The sequence below is a fragment of the Nothobranchius furzeri genome, chromosome 18, assembly GCF_043380555.1.
Source record: "Nothobranchius furzeri strain GRZ-AD chromosome 18, NfurGRZ-RIMD1, whole genome shotgun sequence".
In the NCBI taxonomy this organism is placed as follows: domain Eukaryota; kingdom Metazoa; phylum Chordata; class Actinopteri; order Cyprinodontiformes; family Nothobranchiidae; genus Nothobranchius; species Nothobranchius furzeri.
In genome coordinates this window covers 33,531,732-33,555,943 of record NC_091758.1, presented here as the reverse complement: position 1 = coordinate 33,555,943, position 24,212 = coordinate 33,531,732, and the positions used below count along the sequence as shown (strand labels likewise).

At 40.8% G+C, this 24,212-nt stretch overlaps 1 protein-coding gene across 7 annotated transcripts in view; it reads left to right on the top strand.

Moving 5' to 3' along the window:
- LOC107392446 (ryanodine receptor 3) overlaps positions 1 to 24,212 on the top strand; it is a 129,941-nt gene that overhangs the window by 38,907 nt on the left and 66,822 nt on the right. For all 7 annotated transcript variants that reach the window (XM_070546664.1, XM_070546666.1, XM_070546663.1 and 4 more), the window contains 16 exons: positions 677 to 812; positions 1,737 to 1,832; positions 2,407 to 2,525; positions 3,792 to 3,925; positions 4,032 to 4,273; positions 5,021 to 5,213; positions 6,189 to 6,405; positions 6,493 to 6,597; positions 8,079 to 8,182; positions 8,501 to 8,584; positions 8,838 to 8,997; positions 12,044 to 12,191; positions 12,457 to 12,659; positions 12,751 to 12,925; positions 13,307 to 13,515; positions 13,606 to 13,805. In XM_070546664.1, the coding sequence (XP_070402765.1) occupies positions 677 to 812; positions 1,737 to 1,832; positions 2,407 to 2,525; positions 3,792 to 3,925; positions 4,032 to 4,273; positions 5,021 to 5,213; positions 6,189 to 6,405; positions 6,493 to 6,597; positions 8,079 to 8,182; positions 8,501 to 8,584; positions 8,838 to 8,997; positions 12,044 to 12,191; positions 12,457 to 12,659; positions 12,751 to 12,925; positions 13,307 to 13,515; positions 13,606 to 13,805 (2,525 nt within the window). The remainder of the gene's footprint in view (positions 1 to 676; positions 813 to 1,736; positions 1,833 to 2,406; positions 2,526 to 3,791; positions 3,926 to 4,031; positions 4,274 to 5,020; positions 5,214 to 6,188; positions 6,406 to 6,492; positions 6,598 to 8,078; positions 8,183 to 8,500; positions 8,585 to 8,837; positions 8,998 to 12,043; positions 12,192 to 12,456; positions 12,660 to 12,750; positions 12,926 to 13,306; positions 13,516 to 13,605; positions 13,806 to 24,212) is intronic.

The following is a 24,212-nucleotide window of genomic DNA, read 5'->3' as shown; positions in this document are numbered from 1 at the left end:
TTAAAAAAGGTCTTAAAAAGTCTTAAATTTGGCTCCCTTAAACCTGCAGATACCCTGTTCTTCAATATTGGAGACGTTTTATCTACGTGCACTCATGAGTTATGAGTTATTTTTTCAGAAAGATTTATTTTAAACTAGCCTTCACATTTTCTTTATCTGAGTTTTAGGCTAGTGGATTTAATTCACCATTGAATTGTATTTAATTTTTTAGCTTTTTCTGCTTTCCCCAAGTCTCTGAACACTAAATAAGGCTGCCTTGGAACCCATACACATCATTTTTGCCAGACCTTCTCAGGCTATTTTTCTTGTGACAGTATGAAGAAAACTGACAGCAAATCTTTCATTTCTTTTGAAGGATCTCCATGTTATGGGAGTTTAGATATCTTTTAAATTTTTGATATCAGGTGAATTTCTGTCTCTTGTTCACTGAGAAACTGTATAATACTTGTTCTTTTTGAATTAAAAATAATGAAATATTGACCCAAGAAGTTGCACAACAATGTAATCCATATTTATAGTATTTACAAATCTTTGCATGTCATGGTTTTTATCTTTTTTTTTTTTAACGCAAGTTCTAAACATTTTTCAGCACACTCAAAGAGAAGTTCAATTCCATTTTTCTGTGCGTGGTGCAGGTCTTTTCATGTATTTTAATTTTATTATCGTGCATTTTTAGGGCATGCTGACTCTTGTTTCCAACTGTATTGACCGGCTCAACGTTTACAACAGTGCAGCTCATTTTGGGGAGTGTGCTGGTTCAGAGGTCGGAGCATCCTGGAAGGACATTCTCAACTTGCTGTACGAGCTGCTGGGTAATACATAGCTCCAGTAATGATTTACGTATAAAACACACCCTACTCTGATCACTCACAGCAATTTCAGATTATTCAAATCAAATTGGTTGACTTTTAAATTAACGGTATATTTACCAATTCATTTGTTCAATCTTTGCAGTTAACTGTGTTTGTTCTTGCTGTGTTCTTTATGTGGCCATGACACGATGTCATCAGCCCTCCTGTCCAGAAAACGCTTTAACCTTTTACACTGTGACCTTACGCTCTGTCTGACACAGATGAATCTCACTAAATTGATTTGGCACAGGAAGGGAATGTATTGCGTTCCCTCCTTTCCTTTCGCCCTGTTACACTCGTGTCTCTTCATTTCTATCAGTACTTAAATATGGATAGGACATATTCAAAGTATTTTTATATTCATCTTGCCAAGCTGAAGCCCTTCTACCCTTCAAGAATGTCCTTCACACCCTTGTTTATACTGATTTCACCTCCTGGCTCAGATTAGTGTTCCAGCCACGTCTCTCTCTCCTTCTCTTCCCTCCCGTCCCTCCCTCTTTCACACACCTGCTGTAATGCAGCACTAAGTGGATTTGGGATGCCTTCTTCCTTTCCTTTCAGCCTGTCTGCATCGCATGACCCTGTCTCAGGACACACATTATCCAGTTCATCCTGCTCCCCTTTTTTATCTTCTGTGCCTTATATGAACACACACACACACACACACACACACACACACACACACACACACACACACACACACACACACACACACACACACACACACACACACACACACACACACACACACAAACAAGAGCGCACCAGCTTTGGAATGAACTTCAGGTGTATACCATCTGGTGATCTTGTTCTGATGATAAGTAAGGTAACACTGACATGAATGCCTCTAAATGTGTACATGCACACTTTTCTTGTGCCTTGCAGCAGCGTTAATCCGAGGGAACAGAAACAACTGCACCCAGTTCTCTAACAACTTGGACTGGCTGGTGAACAAGCTGGAAAGACTGGAGTCTTCTTCAGGTATTATCATCATTCTTTTAAAAAGTAAAGTTTTTCAAGTTAAAGCCTTTAAGGCATCACAATATATATATATATATATATATATATATATATATATATATATATATATATATATATATATATATATATATATATATATATATAGCGTCTTAGTGGCAGGTTTATAGTCCCCAAATCAACCAGCAGGAGGCAGTTGAGGTTCACACAGACCTTTATTAGGCTTTTTCTTCAACGCTTAGTAACGCTACAGACACGATCCTCTATCACGCTCCTACCACACAGAGTCACGGTGTCAGTTAACCATGCTAATTCAACCCGCTCCACAGAACACACATCACCTTCCCTGTGGCTTACATAACACTCACACAATACACAAATCAACACATAGGAACTAGCAGAACGATAGGAAACACATATAACACAATACCCAGAATGCACCTGGCTTACAACCCCAGCCAGGTCATTACAATATATATATTTAAGAATGTAAAAACAATCATATCTCTGACACGCATCCTCCGCAGTGTCTACTTTCTATGCCATCAACTAATTGATTCATTTTGCGGCTGCATAGGCATCTTGGAAGTTCTGCACTGCATTCTAATTGAGAGCCCCGAGGCGCTCAATATCATCCAGAAAGGACACATTAAGTCTATCATATCACTGCTCTACAAGCATGGACGCAACCACAAGGTAAGCACTTAACAGCAGTATGGTCAGCTGTTGACCTGCTACACTAGATTTGGTTTTAGTTTATAGATAAGGATGAACTTAACCGGTCCTAGAACGTTAAACCCCATTTAACTTGTTGTTTTTGAATATAGAAAGCTTGGGGTGTCACCAAAAATCTGTGTCTTCTTTGACTTGCTCTCCTATAAAAATTAGTAATGTATATAAATATCGACGCAGTAATGGTAATAGCAGAATAGTGCACGCCTGAGTTTCTGTTAACTCTAGCTCAAGCCACTGCAAACTGCTAGTCTAAGCTGCTGGCTAGTCCTTGTTGGATGAGAGGAAAACACCAGAATGTGTGAGCGCTCATGTTTCAGGATACTATCCAGACTTGAAATGAATTCCATACAGATCAATAGCAATGGCGTCCTTGTCCTCAATCCCCCTGGCATCGGCCAGACACTCACTTCCTCGTATGTCCGCAAACCCCTGCACCACAACCCGTCTGACACCCACTTTGTTCCTCGTCATTTCAAATAGAAAAGGGTTAACATTTGTTGCTCGTTGGGGCCTGTTTCTCAGGCCAGTTCTGTTTTCCAGGTTTGAAATTTTAATTGAATGATTCACTTACCAAATAAAATAGTCTAGAGAGGAACCTGTGTGGTAAAAAACAAAACAAATAAACAATAGCTTACACATTTTCAGTCAAGCAAAAAGTGGGGCCAAACTACAAAACATGCATCTTCTGCTCTTCATCCATCAATTGACTTAACATTACTTTTGCTGGCATGAACTTCCACCCTTGAAAGAGGTTTTCCTTTGGTTGGTTTCTGTCATAAATAAATCGGTTTACAAGGATAATAAAATTAAAGGCAGACAGTTGGGTGACCTATGTCGTAAATCAGCCTAAATACATTATTTTGCTTTGGATGCAGGATGAAAAGGTCAATGATAAACTGTCACCCTTGGCTGAGCTTCCCAACCCATTTAATTCTAAGCCTTTGTTAAGTGAACTTCAAAGGGAAATTATTGGACCTGTTTTTACCTCCAAGAAGAATCAAAGTAATTATGCAGTGGCTGTATGAAAAGAGGCTGTCCCCAGAGCAGCAACCTAGACAGTGATTTGGGACATAGATAATTAGTCTTTTCTGGAAAGGTATGGACTGAAATTTAGTGTTTAAGGGAGAAAAATGAGGTAAATATGGGATCCGCTACATGAAAGCTTTTGAGGTCCTGCACTCATTGTTGTTTCCCATTATCCTCCCTGCTGGCTTGGCTGTTTTTCAGATTCTTGACGTGCTCTGTTCACTGTGTGTGTGTAATGGCGTAGCTGTGCGAACCAATCAAAACCTCATATGTGACCACTTGCTGCCCAAAAGAGATCTGCTGTTACAAACCCAGCTGGTCAATGACGTTCAAAGGTGAGATCCATCTACCATCCTGCCTCCAAAATATTACATTCCATGTAATTTTATTAACGGATAGATCTTCAAACATTTAATGACCTTTTTAATTGTTCTTTTCCAGCATGAGGCCAAACATCTTCCTGGGTGTGAGTGAAGGCTCTGCTCAATATAAAAAGTGGTACTATGAGCTGATGATCGACCAGGTGGACCACTTTGTGACCAGTGAGCCATCCCACCTGAGAGTGGGTTGGGCCAATACCAAAGGTTACGCACCCTATCCTGGTGGAGGGGAGGGCTGGGGGGGCAATGGAGTTGGGGATGACCTCTACTCATTTGGTTTTGACGGACTCCACCTCTGGTCAGGTGAGTGGAAGAGGAGACCTGGTTAATTTAGTAGGATTTTAAAATTGTTGGACTACTTTCAAAGCATGAAAGACTCCACAAATGGTGATAAAAGACATCCCAGCCATACAGGTTTTGATCCTAGAGTGTGTGGTGTGCAGCATCATGGGCATAGCTTTACACCACACAACCAGATTTCATGCATGAACATTCCCTAATCAGAAGGGAAATCTCATGAGATCTAGCATGACTTCAGAGTAAAAAAAACATGGTGGAGGAAGAGTGTGCAACGCTCTTCCATAATCTTGCTCTCTGATAGGCTACACATTACATTCAGCACGCTATTTTTCCTTAAATGTCAGACCAAGATAATCCAACATGTTTGAAAGCTCTGACTTATAACCAGAACAATCCCTACATGCCTCCAAGAAGACCAGAGTCCTTTTAACACACCACACAAGGCACAAATATTATAAGATTAGATTTAGAGTCATTACGGCAATCAAGCACATCAATGCAATTCTCAAAGAAGGAGGACTGGGTCATAGATATGTAATAATATTATAATGATTTAGCCCTGTGAACCAGGCCTTAGATAAGTGGTATCCCTGGGATACAACCAGCTTACATCTAGACACTCAGCACCCCGTAGGAGGGATTTTCTTGCCCAGACTGAGTGTAGGGGAGTGGAAATGTGTTGCAGCCGGTGTCTGATGGAGAGATGTGTCCATTGCCAGAATCATGACTGTGTTTGTCTGTCATAATCAGGTCGTATCCCGCGAGCAGTTGCATCTGTGAACCAGCATATTCTGACCTCAGAGGATGTGGTGAGCTGTTGTCTGGACCTGGGAGCTCCCAGCATTTCCTTCAGGATCAATGGACAGCCTGTTCAAGGCATGTTTGAAAATTTCAACACGGATGGACTCTTTTTCCCCGTTGTCAGCTTCTCTGCCGGGGTCAAGTGAGTGTTTTATTACGTCATTCATTGTGTAAACTAAGATGAACCATTCCCGTTGGGGTTGCTTCCACCTCCATTTTATGTCTGTGGCTAAAAACAATGTGAAAGATAACCCTCATGTAATTCTATTCTTTTATCTGCTGAAAGGAATTAGAAAGAACAGAGTTCAAACCTGGAGAAAACACCCTTTTACTCATTTTTTTGTAGGGTCACAGGGATCTGGTGGCTAAAACCGTTTCAGCCCATTGCCCTTTAATTTGAATAAGTATCCTAGTAAATCTGAGTCTGTACTGTCAGCCATGTTTTATTCAACAGATTTAAACATTCCTGGTTCAGTATATAAACACAGGTCTGTACAAAAGTCTTAGAAGAGGCTTCATGTCTCTCGTCATGGTGACCAGAGACGTGATTGACAAGACCTTGAAATGAAATTTCAAGCTCTGGCAGTTTTTCAGCTATTCTATGATTGACTCCAGCTTTGAAGCTGCATCAACAGCTCAGAATCTCAGACACTTGACACCAAGGAACTAGAATACATTTTACTTTCTCACACAAGGAAAACAAAATGTGTTTATTTATATTTGTTTCTGACATGAAAAATCGTGGAGGAATGAGCAACAACATATTTTATAATGTTAGAGCCAAAGTATTATTTTCTCGATGGTCTGTTTTTTAAACTCTGATTTAGTTTTAGAGCTACAGGCAGCAAACGGGTCTTTGTTAGCTGTAGACTTTTTAAGGCTCTCCCTTTTTTAAATTGGCTTGGTAATTTAATTGGGTACATTTTCCTTTTTACACGTTTATTATAGCAACACTTGAAGGCAGAAAAGCCAGAGAAAATGTGTCAGAGGATTTGATCATTCATTTGGAAGATGGCTACACTCAGTCTATTAGAAATGGTTTTAACACGGCTCATTGCGTTGATCCTGTCTTTTATTTATTTATTTACATCTACTGATAACTAAAGCCTCTCTTTAGGGTACGCTTCTTGTTGGGTGGTCGACATGGTGACTTTAAATTCCTGCCTCCATCAAGCTATGCTCCATGCTACGAGGCTCTGTTGCCAAAAGAAAAGATGAAAGTGGAGCCGGTGAAGGAGTACAAGAGAGACGCAGAAGGAGTTCGAGATCTGCTGGGCACCACTCAGTTTACCTCACAGGCTTCCTTCATCCCCATCCCTGTGGAAACCAGCCAGGTAAGATCCCAATAGGAGTGCCAAATGACTATTTACAAGAGAACCTTTATTTGTTTTATTTTTTGCTAATAACCTCTCTGCTTTCAGATCATCATGCCTCTTCATCTAGAGAAGATTCGAGACAAGCTGGCTGAAAACATTCATGAACTATGGGGCATGAATAAGATAGAGCTGGGCTGGACTTATGGCAAGGTGAGAAACGGGCAAATTTTCTCACAAAATAAAAATAAAACACTTCATGCATTTGGCCATGTTTACCAAGAATATAAAATCTTTTTGCTTTACTTTCTAATGAACTCAAAACCAGCTTGAAATTGCTTTAGTTGTGCGAAGTAGTGGCAATGAGCCATCACAGACGCCTGTATGTCATCTTGCTTTCTCTTTTATAATTTGCGGTTCACTCCTAAAAGAGGGTAAGTGAAAAAAAAAATCATATTTTGATGTTCATTGTGATCATATCACTCATTTAGATGCTTTATTTTAGTTTATTTGTAGGAAGAAAAATCTGTTTCATTGTGTGTTCTGGTAAAAGTCTTTTTTTGTCTCTCTCATGGGCAAAATAAGGTCTGACATCTTTAAAAATCAAGAATTATTAATTTTTTTTAATGATTTTTGGTTTGTTTACCATAAAGCATGGTAAGCACACTTTTGGAGAAGTGTTTTCATTCTTGTGCCTGCATCAATTAAATACACTAATGAACATAACGTACCAAGTCACGTGCAATATGTGACATTTAATTGACTTTTTTCACTGGCAGCAAAATGAGCAAATTAGCACTTATTGTATATTTTAGTTTAATACTTGATACACTGTAGAAATGAATAAACACTTGATTTCTAAATGATTTCCAACTTATACAAGTTAAGTTAGGCACTTCTGTCAATTTTTAATCTCAGAAATAAATAAAGTATTGGTAAAACAAGAAACTGACGACTTTTCAGTATAATCACAAGAATTGTGTTTTTGTCAAAAATGCATAATCCTGCAAACATCACAGATAACATTTGAATTCCAGTCTTTGTCTTTAAACCTTTTTTCATTAAAAGGTAGCAATAATTTATATAAGTACTTCATTCTTTTCAACAATTGCAAGTTTATTAAAACTCCCTCCGAAGAGCTGCAGCCGTACCAGTCAGTTACACTTAGATACCTTTGTGTTTTTTCTCCTTCACTGTCAAACGATTTTCCAAAGGTTTTCACTAAACATCTGACTATATTATTTTGATAGTCATAAACACGCATATCTGCGTATCTATACTCAGCCCTGCATGTTTTCTTGATTAACATCCACCATTGTCATGCCGTCTCCTTTGCGCAGCATTGCCAAGGAGAACATTTGGCATAAATTGAAGCATTCAAATATGCATAAAAATGTTTAGTATTCAAGCCACACACTTTTCTGTTTTTCCCCTCTAAGAAAACATGCTCCCTTCTTCCATAACATGTTCACTAGAGTAAACTGGCTTATCACTGCAAGCAGTTGCACCCTAACCTCAACCCACATGCTCACACCCCTTGTTAGTTCACAATGACTTACAAAGGTTGTGCTTTTCAAATGCATATTTGCCTAAAACAAATACATTAAACATACATTTGCTGCTAATGATGAGCACTAAGGAGAATAAGCTGATCGTATGTTTGTTTTAACTGCATTTTATTTATTTTTTTGCAGATAAGGGATGATAATAAGCGACAGCACCCGTGTTTGGTGGATTTCTCAAAGCTACCAGAAACAGAAAGGAACTACAATTTGCAGATGTCAACAGAAACCCTGAAGTAGGTTGAGTCGAGCTTGAGTTCTGTCCTAACTTTAAGCGAGGGAATATTTGTACTGGGAGGGGTGATGGGAAGCAGCTGGGTCAATTAGCTGAATGATACACAGCTGAGTGATTGAGGAGCAGAGAAAAACAATTATTCACGGCTCAAGCAGAGGAATCAAGTCAAAAAGAAAACAAAACAAGGGGAGAAAAAAAAGAACTAAAAATCTGAAAAATTACATGCAACCCCTAATGTGACACAGTTCTGCTCATTGTAACATGATCGGTTACTTCTGTCAGTCCAGCCAATGAAACTAAGCTTGTTTTTCCTCCATAGGACACTGCTGGCTTTAGGCTGCCGGATAGTTCAAGTGAACCCCAATGCAGAAGACTCCCTCAAAAAAATAAAATTACCCAAAAAGTAAGTTGGTTCATTAAGAGAGAAAAGAACATGTAAACAATATTAAAGCCTAGACTACCAAAATGATAACTGTCTTTATGTAGTAAATTTAGTAAAATACTATGGAACAGCAAATCAAACAGATTTAAAAAAGGTTTCAGACTTTTACAAAAGTATTTGTGCTGTTGAGTTTTCTGTTAGGCTATAAATGTAAACCAGTCTCTCTACACCCATCACTGAGGGAGAAATGCCCTTTCCATTTCCCCCCGTGCAGCTATATGATGTCCAATGGCTATAAACCATCTCCGCTGGACCTGTCAGAGGTAAAACTGACTCCAGGTCAGGAGCTGCTTGTGGACAAACTGGCAGAAAATGCACATAATGTGTGGGCCAAGGACCGCATCAAACAGGGATGGACTTACGGCATTCAGCAGGTTTGTTCACGTGAAATTTATGCTTGCTTATCATAATGATGCCAAACAGGTAGTCAATTCTAAATACTACAAATCTGGTTTTACTTATTAATGTACTTTTGTTTCCAGCCATCTCTTGTTGTATTGCTCATCAATGCATCCACCACAGAACTGATGCACCCCGTCAGAGCACATGTTCAGCAGTCTAACATTTCCTTGCAGGAAAGCAAATTTTAAACAAAGTAATTTCATTGTACAGCCAGCTGTAGAACACACCGTACGGAACACATTTCTCAAATTATCTGGAAAAAGACACACACACACACGTACATGATGAGGTGGAATACTTTGTACAGCTTTGGGCTTTTGCAGATGTTTATTAGCTTAATGCTTCTTTTTAATGTTTTTTTCAAATACAAAATGTAAATAAAATCAGCTGCGTTTGAAAAATGTTATGGTGCACATTGCTTTTGATTTCTTTTAGCAATAAATCCTGCATTTTTCAAATGTTCACACATTCGTTAAATGTACTCTTAAAGTGGATAAGATCCACAAAGCAATAAGATACTCTCTTAAATTCTTGATAACTGTCACAAACAGAACCCAGAAGACCCGTGAAGACGCCAAACACAGTAAAAATAGATAAAAAAAAAGTATTTTATTCTTAGTGAAGTTACCCGAGGTAGGGGGAGGCTGCAGACAGTGTCGGAGACAGGCGAAGGTAGTAATGGCAGGCAGCGTACAAGGCAGGGGTCAGGAGAAAAACGAGGTCCGGAGGCTGAGATCAGGCAGGGTGGATGGCTGGAAGATTTACTTACAAAGGTTTTCAATAATCTGGCAGTGAACTGGTGGCTGGCTGATGAATTTATAGCAGGGGAAGCAGGTGTGTGAGATGAGCTGAGGAGACAGGAGCAGGTGAAGTGGATAAGCTGATGACAGGAACAGGTGAGATGAATGGAGTTGATGAGGTGCTGACTGAGGTCTAGTCCACACGTAGCCGGGGTTTTTTAAAAACGAATATCCGCCCCTCCAAAAACTTGCATCCACACCACCGCGTTTTATAAGCAAACTCTGTCCACACGTACCCGGATAAATACGTTGCTAAGGACATGCCAGACCTGTAGGCGGCAGTACTTCCCCCGTTCTTAACCTCGTCCTTCGTCTGTGGTCTTCCGCAAGGAGCAGTAATTCCGCTTGCAAAAACAAACAAGCAGAAAGCGCTGGGACAATTGATGGATCGGGTAGTGACAGAGTGCAGCTCTGAAGGCTTCCATGCTGTCGGCTAGTGTAAACACAGGTCGCACACGTGATGTCAGCATTTTTTTGTCGCGGAAAGTGACGCTGCGGACCTTAAAACTCCGGTTTAGTCCGTCCACACGCAGACACCCAAAACGGAGAAAACGCAGATCTTCACTTTGGCCGGAGTTTTTAAAAAGATCCGTTTTTGTGTGAAAAAACTCCGTTTTCGTGTGGATGACAGGCCAAAACGTAGGAAAATATCTACGTTTTGGCAGATCCCCGGCTACGTGTGGACAGGGCCTGAGGTTGCTAAGGAAAACAGGGCTTGGCTGTAGCTTGATGAGGGGACCAGGTGTGCTGAATGAAGGCTGAAAGATGGGAGTCATGACAGATAACAGTAAATTGGAATAAATGACTAATTTTATCAAATGAGGAAAACTCTGACCATTGCTTTCTTTTAAATCTCCATTGATGAGATTATATTTAACAGCATGTGTCCAAACAAGTTGTCTTTTCCATGGTGGCCCCAGAAGTTTCCCACAAAGACTTTAACAGGCCAATGTATGAATCAAACCATCGGCATCCCCCTGAAAACCCATGTAGGGCCCATTACAATCTATGTGGCAAAACACTGTGGGGCTACTGTGGAAATCGTGGACAAAACCAGTTGGGACCCATACTGGATGCCTGTATAAATTCAATATTGGCCCCCCTAGAAGTGAAACTCTAAAAATGAGAATATGATGCAAAAGTCAATCTATTTCAATAATTCAGCTTAGACTGAGAGACCATCTAAAGCAGAGCTTTTCAATTCCGGGCCTTGAGGGCCGGTATCCAGCACGTTTTGGTTTTAACCCGGCTTCAACACACCTGATTTCCATCAGCAGGTGATTAACAGGATTATGCAATGCCTGATGAACTGCTGCACAGGTGATTAAACCACTGAATCAATATGTTGGACCAGAGAAACCACTAAAACATGCTGGATACCGGCCCTCGAGGCCCAGAATTGAATAGCCCTGATCTAAAGGCTCAGGAACCCTTTGCAGGTGTTTTGGGTTGATTAGCTGATTAGAGTGTTTAGAGTGTGACACTTTGAGCCTAGAATATCGAGCCTTTTCACAATATTGTAATGGTATGAGATTTTGAATGTTGGGTTTTCATCAGCTGTAAGCCATAATCATCACACTTATGACAAATAAAGGCTTGAAATATCTGACTTTGCATGTAAGAGTTGGGGTTGCATTAGGGTCTATCTCAGACATGTTTAACATTTTAAGTAGAATAATTGAAATAAATGAACTATTGCACCATATTCTTTTTTTTTTTTCTGTTTCACCTGTATGTTGGCTGAGGAGAAGACATTGTACCCCCTGGGACCCCGCATCCTCTCAAGAGGATATTAGCTTCTTGCACCACAATATTTTATTTTCTTCAACATAACACTTTTTTTTACACACTTGATTCAATTAAATAATTTCAAAATTTTTAAACTGTAGTTATTTATTCAAAGGAATTTGTCAATATTGTTTTGGTAAATTTAATTTTTTTTTATTAGACCCTATTAATCTGAATTAGCTGGAAAAATACACCAAATAAAATATGTGGGTCTCGAGAGATTTTAAAACAAACTGCACTAACAAACTGCACTGTGTCAGGTCCCCCAGTGGGACCAGTGCCAGTTGAAGTGACACAGAAACACAGAGGAACTGATGAGCAGCAATAACCCAATAGTGATATATGACCAATTATCTTCATAATTAGTGGAGCTGACTTTCTTAATTTGACATAAAGGTGATGAAACAGAGTTTTGATTTTCACTGCATAGGATCTGAAGAGTAAACGTAACCCTCGTCTGGTTCCCTACACACTGCTGGACGAGCGCACCAAGAAGTCAAACAGGGACAGCCTGCGGGAGGCTATCCGCACTATGATTGGACACGGATACAACATCGAGCCCTCAGACCAGGAAGGCGGTGAGTTTCACTTATATCATTCCATCCATCAAAATACGTTGAAATTCTAATTATTGAATGCATAATAGAACACTGATTGGAATAGACTCTGATTGAATTCTGCCTCCAATCTTCCACCCATTAAAGAGAAAGAGGGTGTAAAATAGTCACATGTAATTCTACCCGCTGGGCTTTTCACAATCCCGTTCTCCATTAATGGTGTATGTTTTGGAGTTGGGATTCTCGGCTCTTATCTTAAACTGCATCTGTCCTTTGAAATTTGCAGGGCAAATGGTTGAGCGGCTCAGCATTGATAAAATCCGCTTCTTCAGGGTTGAGAGGACGTATGCTGTGAAAACTGGAAAATGGTACTTTGAGTTTGAAGCCGTCACCGGAGGAGACATGAGAGTTGGCTGGGCTAGACCTGGATGCAAGCCAGATGTGGAGCTCGGTACAGATGAGCTTGCTTTTGTCTTTGATGGCTACAGGGTAAGCTGCCAAGCAAACCCAAATCAGTTTCATTTATTGTACTCTTTTTGCTGCGCCTTATTTCTACTTTTTATGTATGTCTTGCACGCAGGGCCACTGCCTGAACATGGGCAGTCGGTTGTTTGGGCGCTGCTGGCACGCTGGAGATGTAGTGGGCTGCATGATCAACATGGAGGACAAGTCCATAATCTTCACTCTTAATGGGGAGATTCTAATTACAACCAAGGGCTCTGAACTCTGCTTCACAGACTTTGAAACTGAGGATGGTGAGAATTAAAGAGCGTGTGTAAATGTGGGTATGATCTGAGTGACTTTTATTGGCTCACGGTCCAGAAGTGTCTTACTGGTAAGTTGATGGGGGGGAAGAGTTCTTCAGAAAAATCATTCCTTCGCTCATCTTTTAAATAAAGTTTTCACATTCAGAGAAGGAAACTTTACATTAGAATGACCAAGCTCAGGTTATAAGTAAAAAATAAGTGGCCTGCTGTAACAAAATGACCTGTATTTAATGTGACGGTTTGGAATTGCCTCTCTTCAAATGCAGGAGCGATTTTCCTTCCTCTCTGGCTCTTTGCGTTTTTTAAGCTTTCATTGTCTCTTCCCTCCTCCTCCCCTTCTTGTCTCTCTTCCGTTTGGGTTTCATTCAGGGTTCATCCCCGTGTGCAGTCTTGGTCTGACTCAGGTGGGCCGCATGAATTTGGGGAAAAACGCTAGCACCTTCAAATATTACACAACTTGTGGCCTGCAGGAGGGATTTGAACCCTTTGCCGTCAACATGAACCGCGAAGTCACGATGTGGTTCAGCAAACGGCTGCCTACTTTTGTCAACGTGCCCAAGAACCACAACCACATAGCCGTAAGCTGGAAGAGCATCGAAGCAGCACGAGATGATTCTATAAAAAAAGTTTGTGAGTTGATAGAAATGAAATGATTTTCCTGATTGCAGGTAACCAGGATTGACGGCACCATCGACAGCCCCCCTTGCCTCAAAGTTACCCACAAGACGTTTGGAACACAGAACAGTAACGCTGACATGGTGTTCTGTCGTCTCAGCATGCCGGTAGAGTTTCACTCCTTCTTTAAATCAAATCCGGTGGTGGACATGAATGGAGTGCATGAAGAGGAAATGCTCAAGATTAAACACAGGTATGCACTTTTATCCTTTCTAAAGTAAATGTAACCGGATTACAGGATACAATAAGATAATTAAAAGAAAAAATAAACAAATGGGCCAATAATTAGGTTCGGGGAGAATTGGAGGTTGTTTAAGAATGACTGGAGTCACGGGTATAGCATGAAACGGTTTATATACTAAATTTTAATAATAATGGGAAATATAACACATAAAGATAACACACAAAAACAGATGAAAACAATCGACAATAGTAAAATGCTCGGTATGAGATTTGATCATATGAGTCACAAGTCAGCCGGCGTCAAGTCAAATCCCCACGCTTGGGGTGAAAGTCAGAGTCCGGTGGTGCGATTTTTTCCTACCGCACCGTTGAGATTGTTCACAGAAGAGAGCAGTCTGCTCTTCAGTTACTTGAGATGTCCTGGTTCGTTCAGTGGTTAAGGCTCGCCATCTCCCTCGTCAGGAAGAAATCCAGTTCTCGTTCCAAGTGAGTGATCATAGGAGTCGGGATCAAACCCAAGGAAAAAAAAAACCCAGCCTGTAAACAACAGGACTGTTAGCGAGTTGGCATCGACCCTTCTCGTCACATCACAGCATAAAGTCTTACAGACTTAAACAAATGCTTCACTCTATTGGCATAGCCAATCATGTTTGGGTTCACAGTTCAACTAACATAACATCAATTTGATTGTCTATTAAAATAATTCTCAGTAGCTCTGGAAATATAATTACATATGACAACAATTGTTCAGCTCAATAGGCTCAGTTAGATTCTATTACTCTACACTATTCAACAAGAAATACATTCATGACAACAAGGATACATTTAGTTGTGTTTCTATACAGCATTGTGACACCTTGTATATCTGTAACACAATAAATAAATAAATAAATAAATAAATAAATAAATAAATAAATAAATAAAATGTTCTATAACAAAATTCAACAAAATATAAATTCTGGTCCTTTGGTCCACCTTTGTAAAATAATTCCTCCCTAATCAGTTAGCTTTTATTTATTTTTATTTATCTGTTTTTTTTATTATTAAATGTTTGGTTAAGGGACGCATTGCTAATTCTATGGCGTTAGCTATAACGCCCCTGAGGACCTTGTACATCTAGGCTGTACCACCATTAACTGGCGGTTTGAGCCGTTAACTCCTGGGAATCCCATATGCCCTACCGCCGTTAACTGGCGGTTTGAGCCGTTAACTCCTATATGCCCTACCACCGTTAACTGGTAGTTTGAGATGTTAACTCCTGGGATCTAACGTCTAGCAGCCCACTGCTGTCACCTCGGTTGCTGTAATTAGCTTTTTGAATTTAATAATTTACTGAATTTAATCTCATTCACTCACCAACGCGCTCCAACGGTTCCCTCCTACAGAGGATTGGTTCACTCTGTCGTCTCCACACAAATCGCGTTGGTTCCAAGTTCCTAGCTCTTATTAGAAGGAGTCAAGTCCGCCTCTCCCTCTATCTATGCGGCACCCAAATCAGGGTTCTTCACGGCCTCGACCGTTGTTTTTTTTCTCTCTCTCTCTCTCTCTAACCGCTCAGTCTTTGCTTTCTGTATCTGCGTGCTGCACAGCCGTTTGTCTCTCCTCTCGCTCAGCTGCGTCGCACGGTTTTATTTCGCGGAGGCGGGACTTATTTCTCTCAGCCAATGAAATTTCAGATTCCCACCTGGACCAATAGTATACAGCTTTCCTCTTCTGTTTCTGTTAGTGATGTTCAAGATTCTTGTTTTAACCGATGTTTAATATTAAACTCGTTATTTTAGTTATTCACCCTTCCAATAATTCATTATGAAATTATCTATTAGTTAATTAGATATCTATTAATTAGTATTGTTAATTTCCTTAATTTATATTTTATATTTTATCTAAATTGAGGATGGATCATATTAGTAAGCCAATTAGTTAATACCTCATTAAGGTTCTAGCTTCTGGGTTACATCCTCCCCCATTAAATATCATGCACGTCCCTGTGCATTGTTTCTACGGGGTACACAACTTCTTGAGTAAGAGAGTCAATAAAAGCTTTATTAAGTCCTTGGAAAAGGGACCTAACTACGGTCACTAGTGGATTGCCCAATTGAGAGTAAGTTAGTCTTTGAGGAGGCTGACTACTTCGTTCAGATCTCCTGACATACATCTCTGGTTGCACAGTATCATGCTCATCCGTTTCGGTTTGATTCTCAACTGAGACAGGACGAAGTGAGCTCTCTGTTTCCGACAGAGCTGATGAGCTATTCTCTAAGACTTTGGTCTTTTCAGATGTATGTGTCTGATCGTGTATGATGGGTTCAAAACTTACATCACGTTGCTGCGACTTTAGGACACCATCCAATTGAGGTAGGTTTGTGTTAGTTTCATCCCCCGTTTCTACGTCAGGTAAGTATACTTCGTTTTTTTTCGTTTTTTCAGGTAAGTATGTTGCTGCTTCTTTCACTCTTTCAGGTAAGAATGTCGCAGTTTCACTCATTCTGTCAGGTAAGAATGTTTCGGTGTTGATGCCTTTGTCAAGTAAGGACAATTCAGCATTTTCATTACCAGCTAAGGTTGGTTCCTTGCGATCCCCTGTGTGTAAGGATAGTGTGTTTTGTTGTTGAATATTATTTACCGGTCCTGAATCTGCTATGAGTTCCCTATTTGGCAAGGTGACCGCTATTTGATAGGATGGTCGGTTTAGCACTTGTGGAAGATCAGAGTAATAAAACTCATCTACCTCTTCGTCAAGTGGCTCATCTGGGTCAGGTTCTAAGGCTGAACTCTGTCTTGTATGAGGTCTGCTAGGTTTCGTAACGCGTTCTGTTTCATTTTCTAATGAAGAGAGAAAACCACAAGGCAGTAAAAGATCTCTGTGGAGTGTTCTGTTGGGTCCTTCTCCGTTCTCTGGTTTTACAGTGTATACTGGCAAGTTTTCCATCTGTTTGAGAACTATATACACTGTTTGCTCCCATTTGTCTGCTAATTTATGCTTTTCTCTTAAGCGAAGATTTCGGACTAAAACACGATCTCCCACACCTAGTGTGGACTCACGAATGTTTCTGTCGAACCGTTCTTTGTTCTTCCTCGCTGTTTTTTGAGAGTTTTTTATGACAATGTCATAACTCTGTTCCAGATGACTCTTCAGTTCTTTAACATACTGAGAATGAGTTATAGAGGGCTTGTTCAAATGCGGTAACCCAAAGGCAATATCTATAGGCAACCGAGGCTGCCTACCGAACATTAGCTCGTAGGGAGAGTATCCCGTCACGTCATTTTTTGTACAATTGTACGAGTGAGTAAGTGGTTTTACAAAATCGCGCCAGTGATGTTTCTCAGTGGCTTGTAAAGTTCCCAACATGCTGAGTAATGTACGATTGTACCGTTCAACGGGGTTGCCACGAGGGTGATAAGGGCTCGTTCTGACTTTACGGATACCAAGTAAAGAACAAAGTTCCTTGATTGTACGTGATTCGAAATCCCGTCCCTGATCACTATGAAGATGCTCAGGAAACCCGTAGTGGACTAAAAAATGTTCCCACAGGTTCTTCGCGACGGTGGTGGCTTTCTGATCTTTGGTTGGGATGGACACTGCATACTTTGTAAAATGGTCTGTAATCACTAAGACATCTTTAGTGTTCTTACTGTCTGGTTCTATGGAGAGAAAATCCATGCAAACTAACTCCATAGGTCTGGTGGTGGTAATACTCACCATTGGAGCAGCTTTGTCAGGGAGGGCCTTCCGACGGATACATCTTTCGCAAGTTTTAACTTTGATTTCGATATCATTAGCCATTCTTGGCCAGTAAAAACGGGACCGAATGAGATCTGTCGTACGTTCAACCCCAAGATGCCCCATATCATCATGTAGGCTTTGCATGACTGTTGAACGTAATGAATCAGGCAAGACTAACTGCAATGATGTCTCTGGTCCTAATTGGCGTCTCCGGTACAGTAAATCATTTTGAAACTCAAACCGTTTCCACTCTCTCAAAAGGTTAAGAACCACCGGGGGTTCTGCAATAGTATCAGTTGGCGGTTTATTGTCAGTCATAAGCAGCTGAATGACTCGGCCAATGGTTGGATCTTTCCTCTGCAAGGAGACAAGGTCAGCATGGTTATACTTGGGCACAGCAAAGAAACTGTCACTATTGTCTTCCAACTGGAATAGGTCTGGAATGGCCGCTGCAGACATGGCAAGTGACTGAACTAAACCACAAGGAGAATCAGTCTCATCCAAGACCATGTGCTTTTGGCATGTTGCCTTCACTGCTTCGGCTTGAAGTTGAAGCTCGACTTCTTTGACAGAGGATAAAAGATGAGATCGGAACTCATCTAGTCGTTGGCATTCCTCAGTGAATTTTGAGTTGTCTTCAGGTTTATCATGCAGCCTCCTAGACAGGCCATCCGCGTCAACGTTCTGTGTACCTGCACGGTATCTGATGTCAAAATTATAGGTGGACAACGCAGCTAGCCAACGATAGCTCGTTGCATCGAGTTTTGCCGTTGTTAAGAGGTAAGTTAACGGATTATTATCAGTAATGACAGTGAATGTGTTCCCATACAAATAGTCATGAAACTTATCTGTTATGGCCCACTTTAAGGCTAGAAACTCCAACTTGTGCGCAGGGTACCTAGTTTCACTAGAGCTTAAACCGCGACTTGCATAAGCGATTACCTGTGTGACACCGTTTTGCACTTGGTATAGCGCTGCACCGAGTCCGGTCGTACTAGCATCTGTGTGTACTAGATATGGGAGTTTTGCGTCAGCGTAGCCAAGAACTGGCGAAGTGGTAAGTTTTTCAATAATAGTTTGAAAGGACTTCTCACAGTCTTGGCTCCAACGATTCCCAAAGGGTTCTTTGGGGTTCAAGTACTTTGATCTACATGGTGGTGTTTTAAAGTTTTTCCGTTTGGGTGGATAACCAGCCGTGAGAGATGTTAGTGGCTTGACAATATTTGAGTAATCTTTAACGAAGCGTCGGTAATAACCGGTAAATCCTAAGAAAGATTGGAGTTTCTTCAAAGTCTGAGGCTTCGGCCATGTTTTGAGTGCTTCCACCTTATCTGGATCGGTTTTTATGCCATCTCGAGATACTATATGTCCAAGATAACGCACAGATGTCTGGAAAAAACGACACTTATCTGGTGATAGCTTGAGTCCGTATTCTCTAAGCCGTTCAAGAACGTGAGAAAGTCTGGTTTCGTGTTCTTCCAAGGAGTTGGAAAAGACGATCAAGTCGTCTAGGAAAACTAACACTTCCTTCAGATTAATGTCCTTCATACACTTTTCCATAACCCGTTGGAAAGTGCTTGGAGCATTTGTTATTCCTTGTGGCATACGGTTAAATTCATAAAACCCAAACGGGCAAACAAAAGCAGTTTTAGGTTTATCCTTTTCACACATCTCTATTTGATAGTAACCTGACTTGAGGTCCATCACAGAAAACCACTGTGATCCAGCGAGAGCAGAAAAGGACTCCTCCAAGTTAGGCAGGGCATATGCGTCGCGAATGGTTTGCAGATTAAGCTTTCTATAGTCTATACATAGACGTACCTCACCATTCTTTTTCCGAACTACCACTATTGGTGAGGCAAATGGAGACTCCGACTCTCTTATTATACCGGTTTCCAAGAGGGCTTCCAAATGTTTTCTCACGGCTTCATAATCATGTGGATGGATCGGCCGAGATTTCTGTTTGAATGGGGTCTCGTCTTTTAAGTTGATGTGATGTCTTATCTGTTGTGTATGACCAAAATCAAGATCGTGGTGCGAAAACACATCGGAGTAAGTGTTAAGTTTGTTGGTGATCCTCCCTTTCCATTCTTCGGACAAGGGCGAAGTACCGAAGTCAAAACTGAGAGGAGGGTTTGAAGGTGAAGTCTGTTGCTGCGAACTACACGCCGCAAGTACTTTCTGATCACTTTTGTCAGGTTCTGGATATGGCATAACACGATCGGCTTTAACTAACTCAGCGATCACACAGTTAGTGGGTAATGTGATGTCATGGTTAGTTTCGTTTCTTAGTACAACAGGTACTTTGTATGGACCATGTGAAGGTAAGGAAATGAGGCAACAGTCTACAATTATACCCCCTGGTAGAGAACCATTGGTGGGTTGTTCAATGAGTGCATAAGGCTCATGCTTGTTTTGGCTGGGTTGCATAAACCCTTCTAGTAACAGTTTTTTATTTGCAGGGAGAACTTCTTGGGTTCTCCCTCGAAGCTTCACCACACCAACTCGTCCATCTTTGCTTTGTTTTTTTCTGACTGCTAAGGCTTTTAGCACGTGTTGGTACCCATAAGAGAGTGCCTTGGAATCAGGTAAGTTATTGGCAGACAATTGCTCATACAAAGGATCGAGTGTGTTTGTGCCAATGAGTAGTGGTGTATCAGAGTTTGAGCTTATATCCGGAACCACTAACGCAAGGGTAGGTAACTCAAGTCCAGACTGATCGAGCTCTTTTGGAAATGTGACACTTATCTCTATGTATCCTAAATAAGGAACTGCTTGACCGTTTGCGCCCTCGACTTCTAACAGATTACTGATGGGTTTAATTGAGAGGTCAGGTAAGTGTTCTTGGTAAAAAGAATTGGCAATGGTGGTTACCTGGGACCCTGAATCCAGTAAACAATTACATTCAACACTGTTAACTGAGACTGTAGCTGTGCATCGCCCACCCACTAATCTTTTGGGAAGTTTTGGCACTGAATGAGCATGAACTGGCTTGCAAAAAAGTCTCTCTGTCCTTTCCTTAGAGGGACTTGGTTCTACTTTAGCACCTATCTGTCCCACGATAGGAGCTTCTACCGGTTTAAAGGAGGAGACTGAGCAATTGGCTTTGACATCTCCCACTCGCGCTGCTTCTGTCTAAGAGCAAGTCTTTTAGTTGCAACTAGTGCTGGATTTGGCTCGTTGCTACAGCTAGAAGCTATGTGCCCATCTTCTCCGCACTTAAAACAGTATCCAGGCTTTGGTCTGGGCACCACTGCTGTTATCTGCTGAATCTGTTTGGGCTCATCTGGAATTTTAGTCCCCACACGGGGTTTTGACTCTTTTTGAGTTTTCTTTGCCTTTTTATCTGTGTTGTTAACCTTAAGCTGTGCAATTTGGCTCCTGAGCTCAGCGATTTGTTTGCGTAAGTCATCACAGTTATCATCTATTTCCAGTTCACAAGTGTTTTTACTCTGAGAGCATGTTGTTTGCACATTTGAATACACTCTAGTTCGTTGTGCCCCTAAGTGTTGTTTCATGCGTGCTGCTTTAGTAGCCTGTTTGTCTTCTTCAGTGCGCAGTTTGAGGAGAAGTGCTGTAAAATGAGGCGGGTTGTCTTTCTTTTGTTCGAGTTGCAGGTTTGAAATCAGCGAGCTGTCCCAACAGCCTCTGCAAAACTGCTTGAGCAGCTGCTGGTCGGCGTCACTGGAGGAAATTCCATTCCTCTGAATAACTAGGTTTAACAAGGTGTATAACCTCTGAAAGTAATCGGAAGGTTTTTCACCACTGTCCTGGTTTGTGTTTAAGAAGCGAGCAAAGAGCTCGTCGCCGTCTTCGACAGCTGCGTAAGCTGAATCGAGATGTTCAAGGTACGTTTCCGGGTCGGATTTTGGACTAAGAGCTTTAACGATGCTCGCTGCTGGGGCTGACAGACTCTCCACGATTCTTCGTACAATTTGGGACTTGGTGAGTGAAGGATCATTTATGCATAACACTACACTACTACGCCAAGTATCATAGTCAGTTTCAAAAGAAGGGTGTGGAACTCGCCCTGAGAACGGTTTTAGTCTGTATTGTGAAGTAGGCGGAGGGATAACCTCACTGCTTTTAACAATGTGTTCCACAATAACTCGCTGAACCTCAGGTGTGTTTAAAAGATTTGGTGGAATGCAAGGGTTTTGTTTTCCAGTCTCTGTAGGTGGACAATTGTCCTTTGAGTTGTTCATATAGTTAACTTCTGGTGTTAAAGGCAGGGAATATGTAACTTGGTCACTATGGAGCATTGGCTCTGGTTCAGTGACTGGTTCAGATGCATGGGTATCCCTTCCTAAAGATTCCCCAATTTTTGCCAGTTCCTCCATTAGAAGGTCTTTAAATGATTGATTGCTACGCGCAGCTATGTCCCTGAGCTCTGACAGATAGGCATCAGTGGCAGATGTGCTAGTTTCTAGACTGTACGCGCTGGCTAGGTCTTGAATATGGAAGAAAACATCTGGGTTCCTAGTACAAGGTTTGTCATAGGGTAAACATTGTTTCTTTAATTCCTTAACAGTGGCTTCATGTTGAAACTCCACAATAATCTGATCACAGTTTGGTAACTTAATGCGCCTGTTAACTGGTCCGAATCCTTCCATAAACCCAAAGACTTCGTTATCAAGGTCTGTATCAGTTAACCCACTGATTAAAACAGCATTTGAAACTTTGACCTTTTCTGTTTTCACAACTTCCATTTTAAAACACTCAAAAGTACCAATAATGCCAAAATGGCAAACCACTGTGACCTCCAGGCACTCTTATGATGTCAGTCAATGGTTAGCTAAGGTAACAACTCTACAATTCTCCTGGCTGGCTCGCCAAGTTTTATGTAACCGGATTACAGGATACAATAAGATAATTAAAAGAAAAAATAAACAAATGGGCCAATAATTAGGTTCGGGGAGAATTGGAGGTTGTTTAAGAATGACTGGAGTCACGGGTATAGCATGAAACGGTTTATATACTAAATTTTAATAATAATGGGAAATATAACACATAAAGATAACACACAAAAACAGATGAAAACAATCGACAATAGTAAAATGCTCGGTATGAGATTTGATCATATGAGTCACAAGTCAGCCGGCGTCAAGTCAAATCCCCACGCTTGGGGTGAAAGTCAGAGTCCGGTGGTGCGATTTTTTCCTACCGCACCGTTGAGATTGTTCACAGAAGAGAGCAGTCTGCTCTTCAGTTACTTGAGATGTCCTGGTTCGTTCAGTGGTTAAGGCTCGCCATCTCCCTCGTCAGGAAGAAATCCAGTTCTCGTTCCAAGTGAGTGATCATAGGAGTCGGGATCAAACCCAAGGAAAAAAAAAACCCAGCCTGTAAACAACAGGACTGTTAGCGAGTTGGCATCGACCCTTCTCGTCACATCACAGCATAAAGTCTTACAGACTTAAACAAATGCTTCACTCTATTGGCATAGCCAATCATGTTTGGGTTCACAGTTCAACTAACATAACATCAATTTGATTGTCTATTAAAATAATTCTCAGTAGCTCTGGAAATATAATTACATATGACAACAATTGTTCAGCTCAATAGGCTCAGTTAGATTCTATTACTCTACACTATTCAACAAGAAATACATTCATGACAACAAGGATACATTTAGTTGTGTTTCTATACAGCATTGTGACACCTTGTATATCTGTAACACAATAAATAAATAAATAAATAAATAAATAAATAAATAAATAAATAAATAAATAAATAAAATGTTCTATAACAAAATTCAACAAAATATAAATTCTGGTCCTTTGGTCCACCTTTGTAAAATAATTCCTCCCTAATCAGTTAGCTTTTATTTATTTTTATTTATCTATTTTTTTTATTATTAAATGTTTGGTTAAGGGACGCATTGCTAATTCTATGGCGTTAGCTATAACGCCCCTGAGGACCTTGTACATCTAGGCTGTACCACCATTAACTGGCGGTTTGAGCCGTTAACTCCTGGGAATCCCATATGCCCTACCGCCGTTAACTGGCGGTTTGAGCCGTTAACTCCTATATGCCCTACCACCGTTAACTGGTAGTTTGAGATGTTAACTCCTGGGATCTAACGTCTAGCAGCCCACTGCTGTCACCTCGGTTGCTGTAATTAGCTTTTTGAATTTAATAATTTACTGAATTTAATCTCATTCACTCACCAACGCGCTCCAACGGTTCCCTCCTACAGAGGATTGGTTCACTCTGTCGTCTCCACACAAATCGCGTTGGTTCCAAGTTCCTAGCTCTTATTAGAAGGAGTCAAGTCCGCCTCTCCCTCTATCTATGCGGCACCCAAATCAGGGTTCTTCACGGCCTCGACCGTTGTTTTTTTTTTCTCTCTCTCTCTCTCTCTAACCGCTCAGTCTTTGCTTTCTGTATCTGCGTGCTGCACAGCCGTTTGTCTCTCCTCTCGCTCAGCTGCGTCGCACGGTTTTATTTCGCGGAGGCGGGACTTATTTCTCTCAGCCAATGAAATTTCAGATTCCCACCTGGACCAATAGTATACAGCTTTCCTCTTCTGTTTCTGTTAGTGATGTTCAAGATTCTTGTTTTAACCGATGTTTAATATTAAACTCGTTATTTTAGTTATTCACCCTTCCAATAATTCATTATGAAATTATCTATTAGTTAATTAGATATCTATTAATTAGTATTGTTAATTTCCTTAATTTATATTTTATCTAA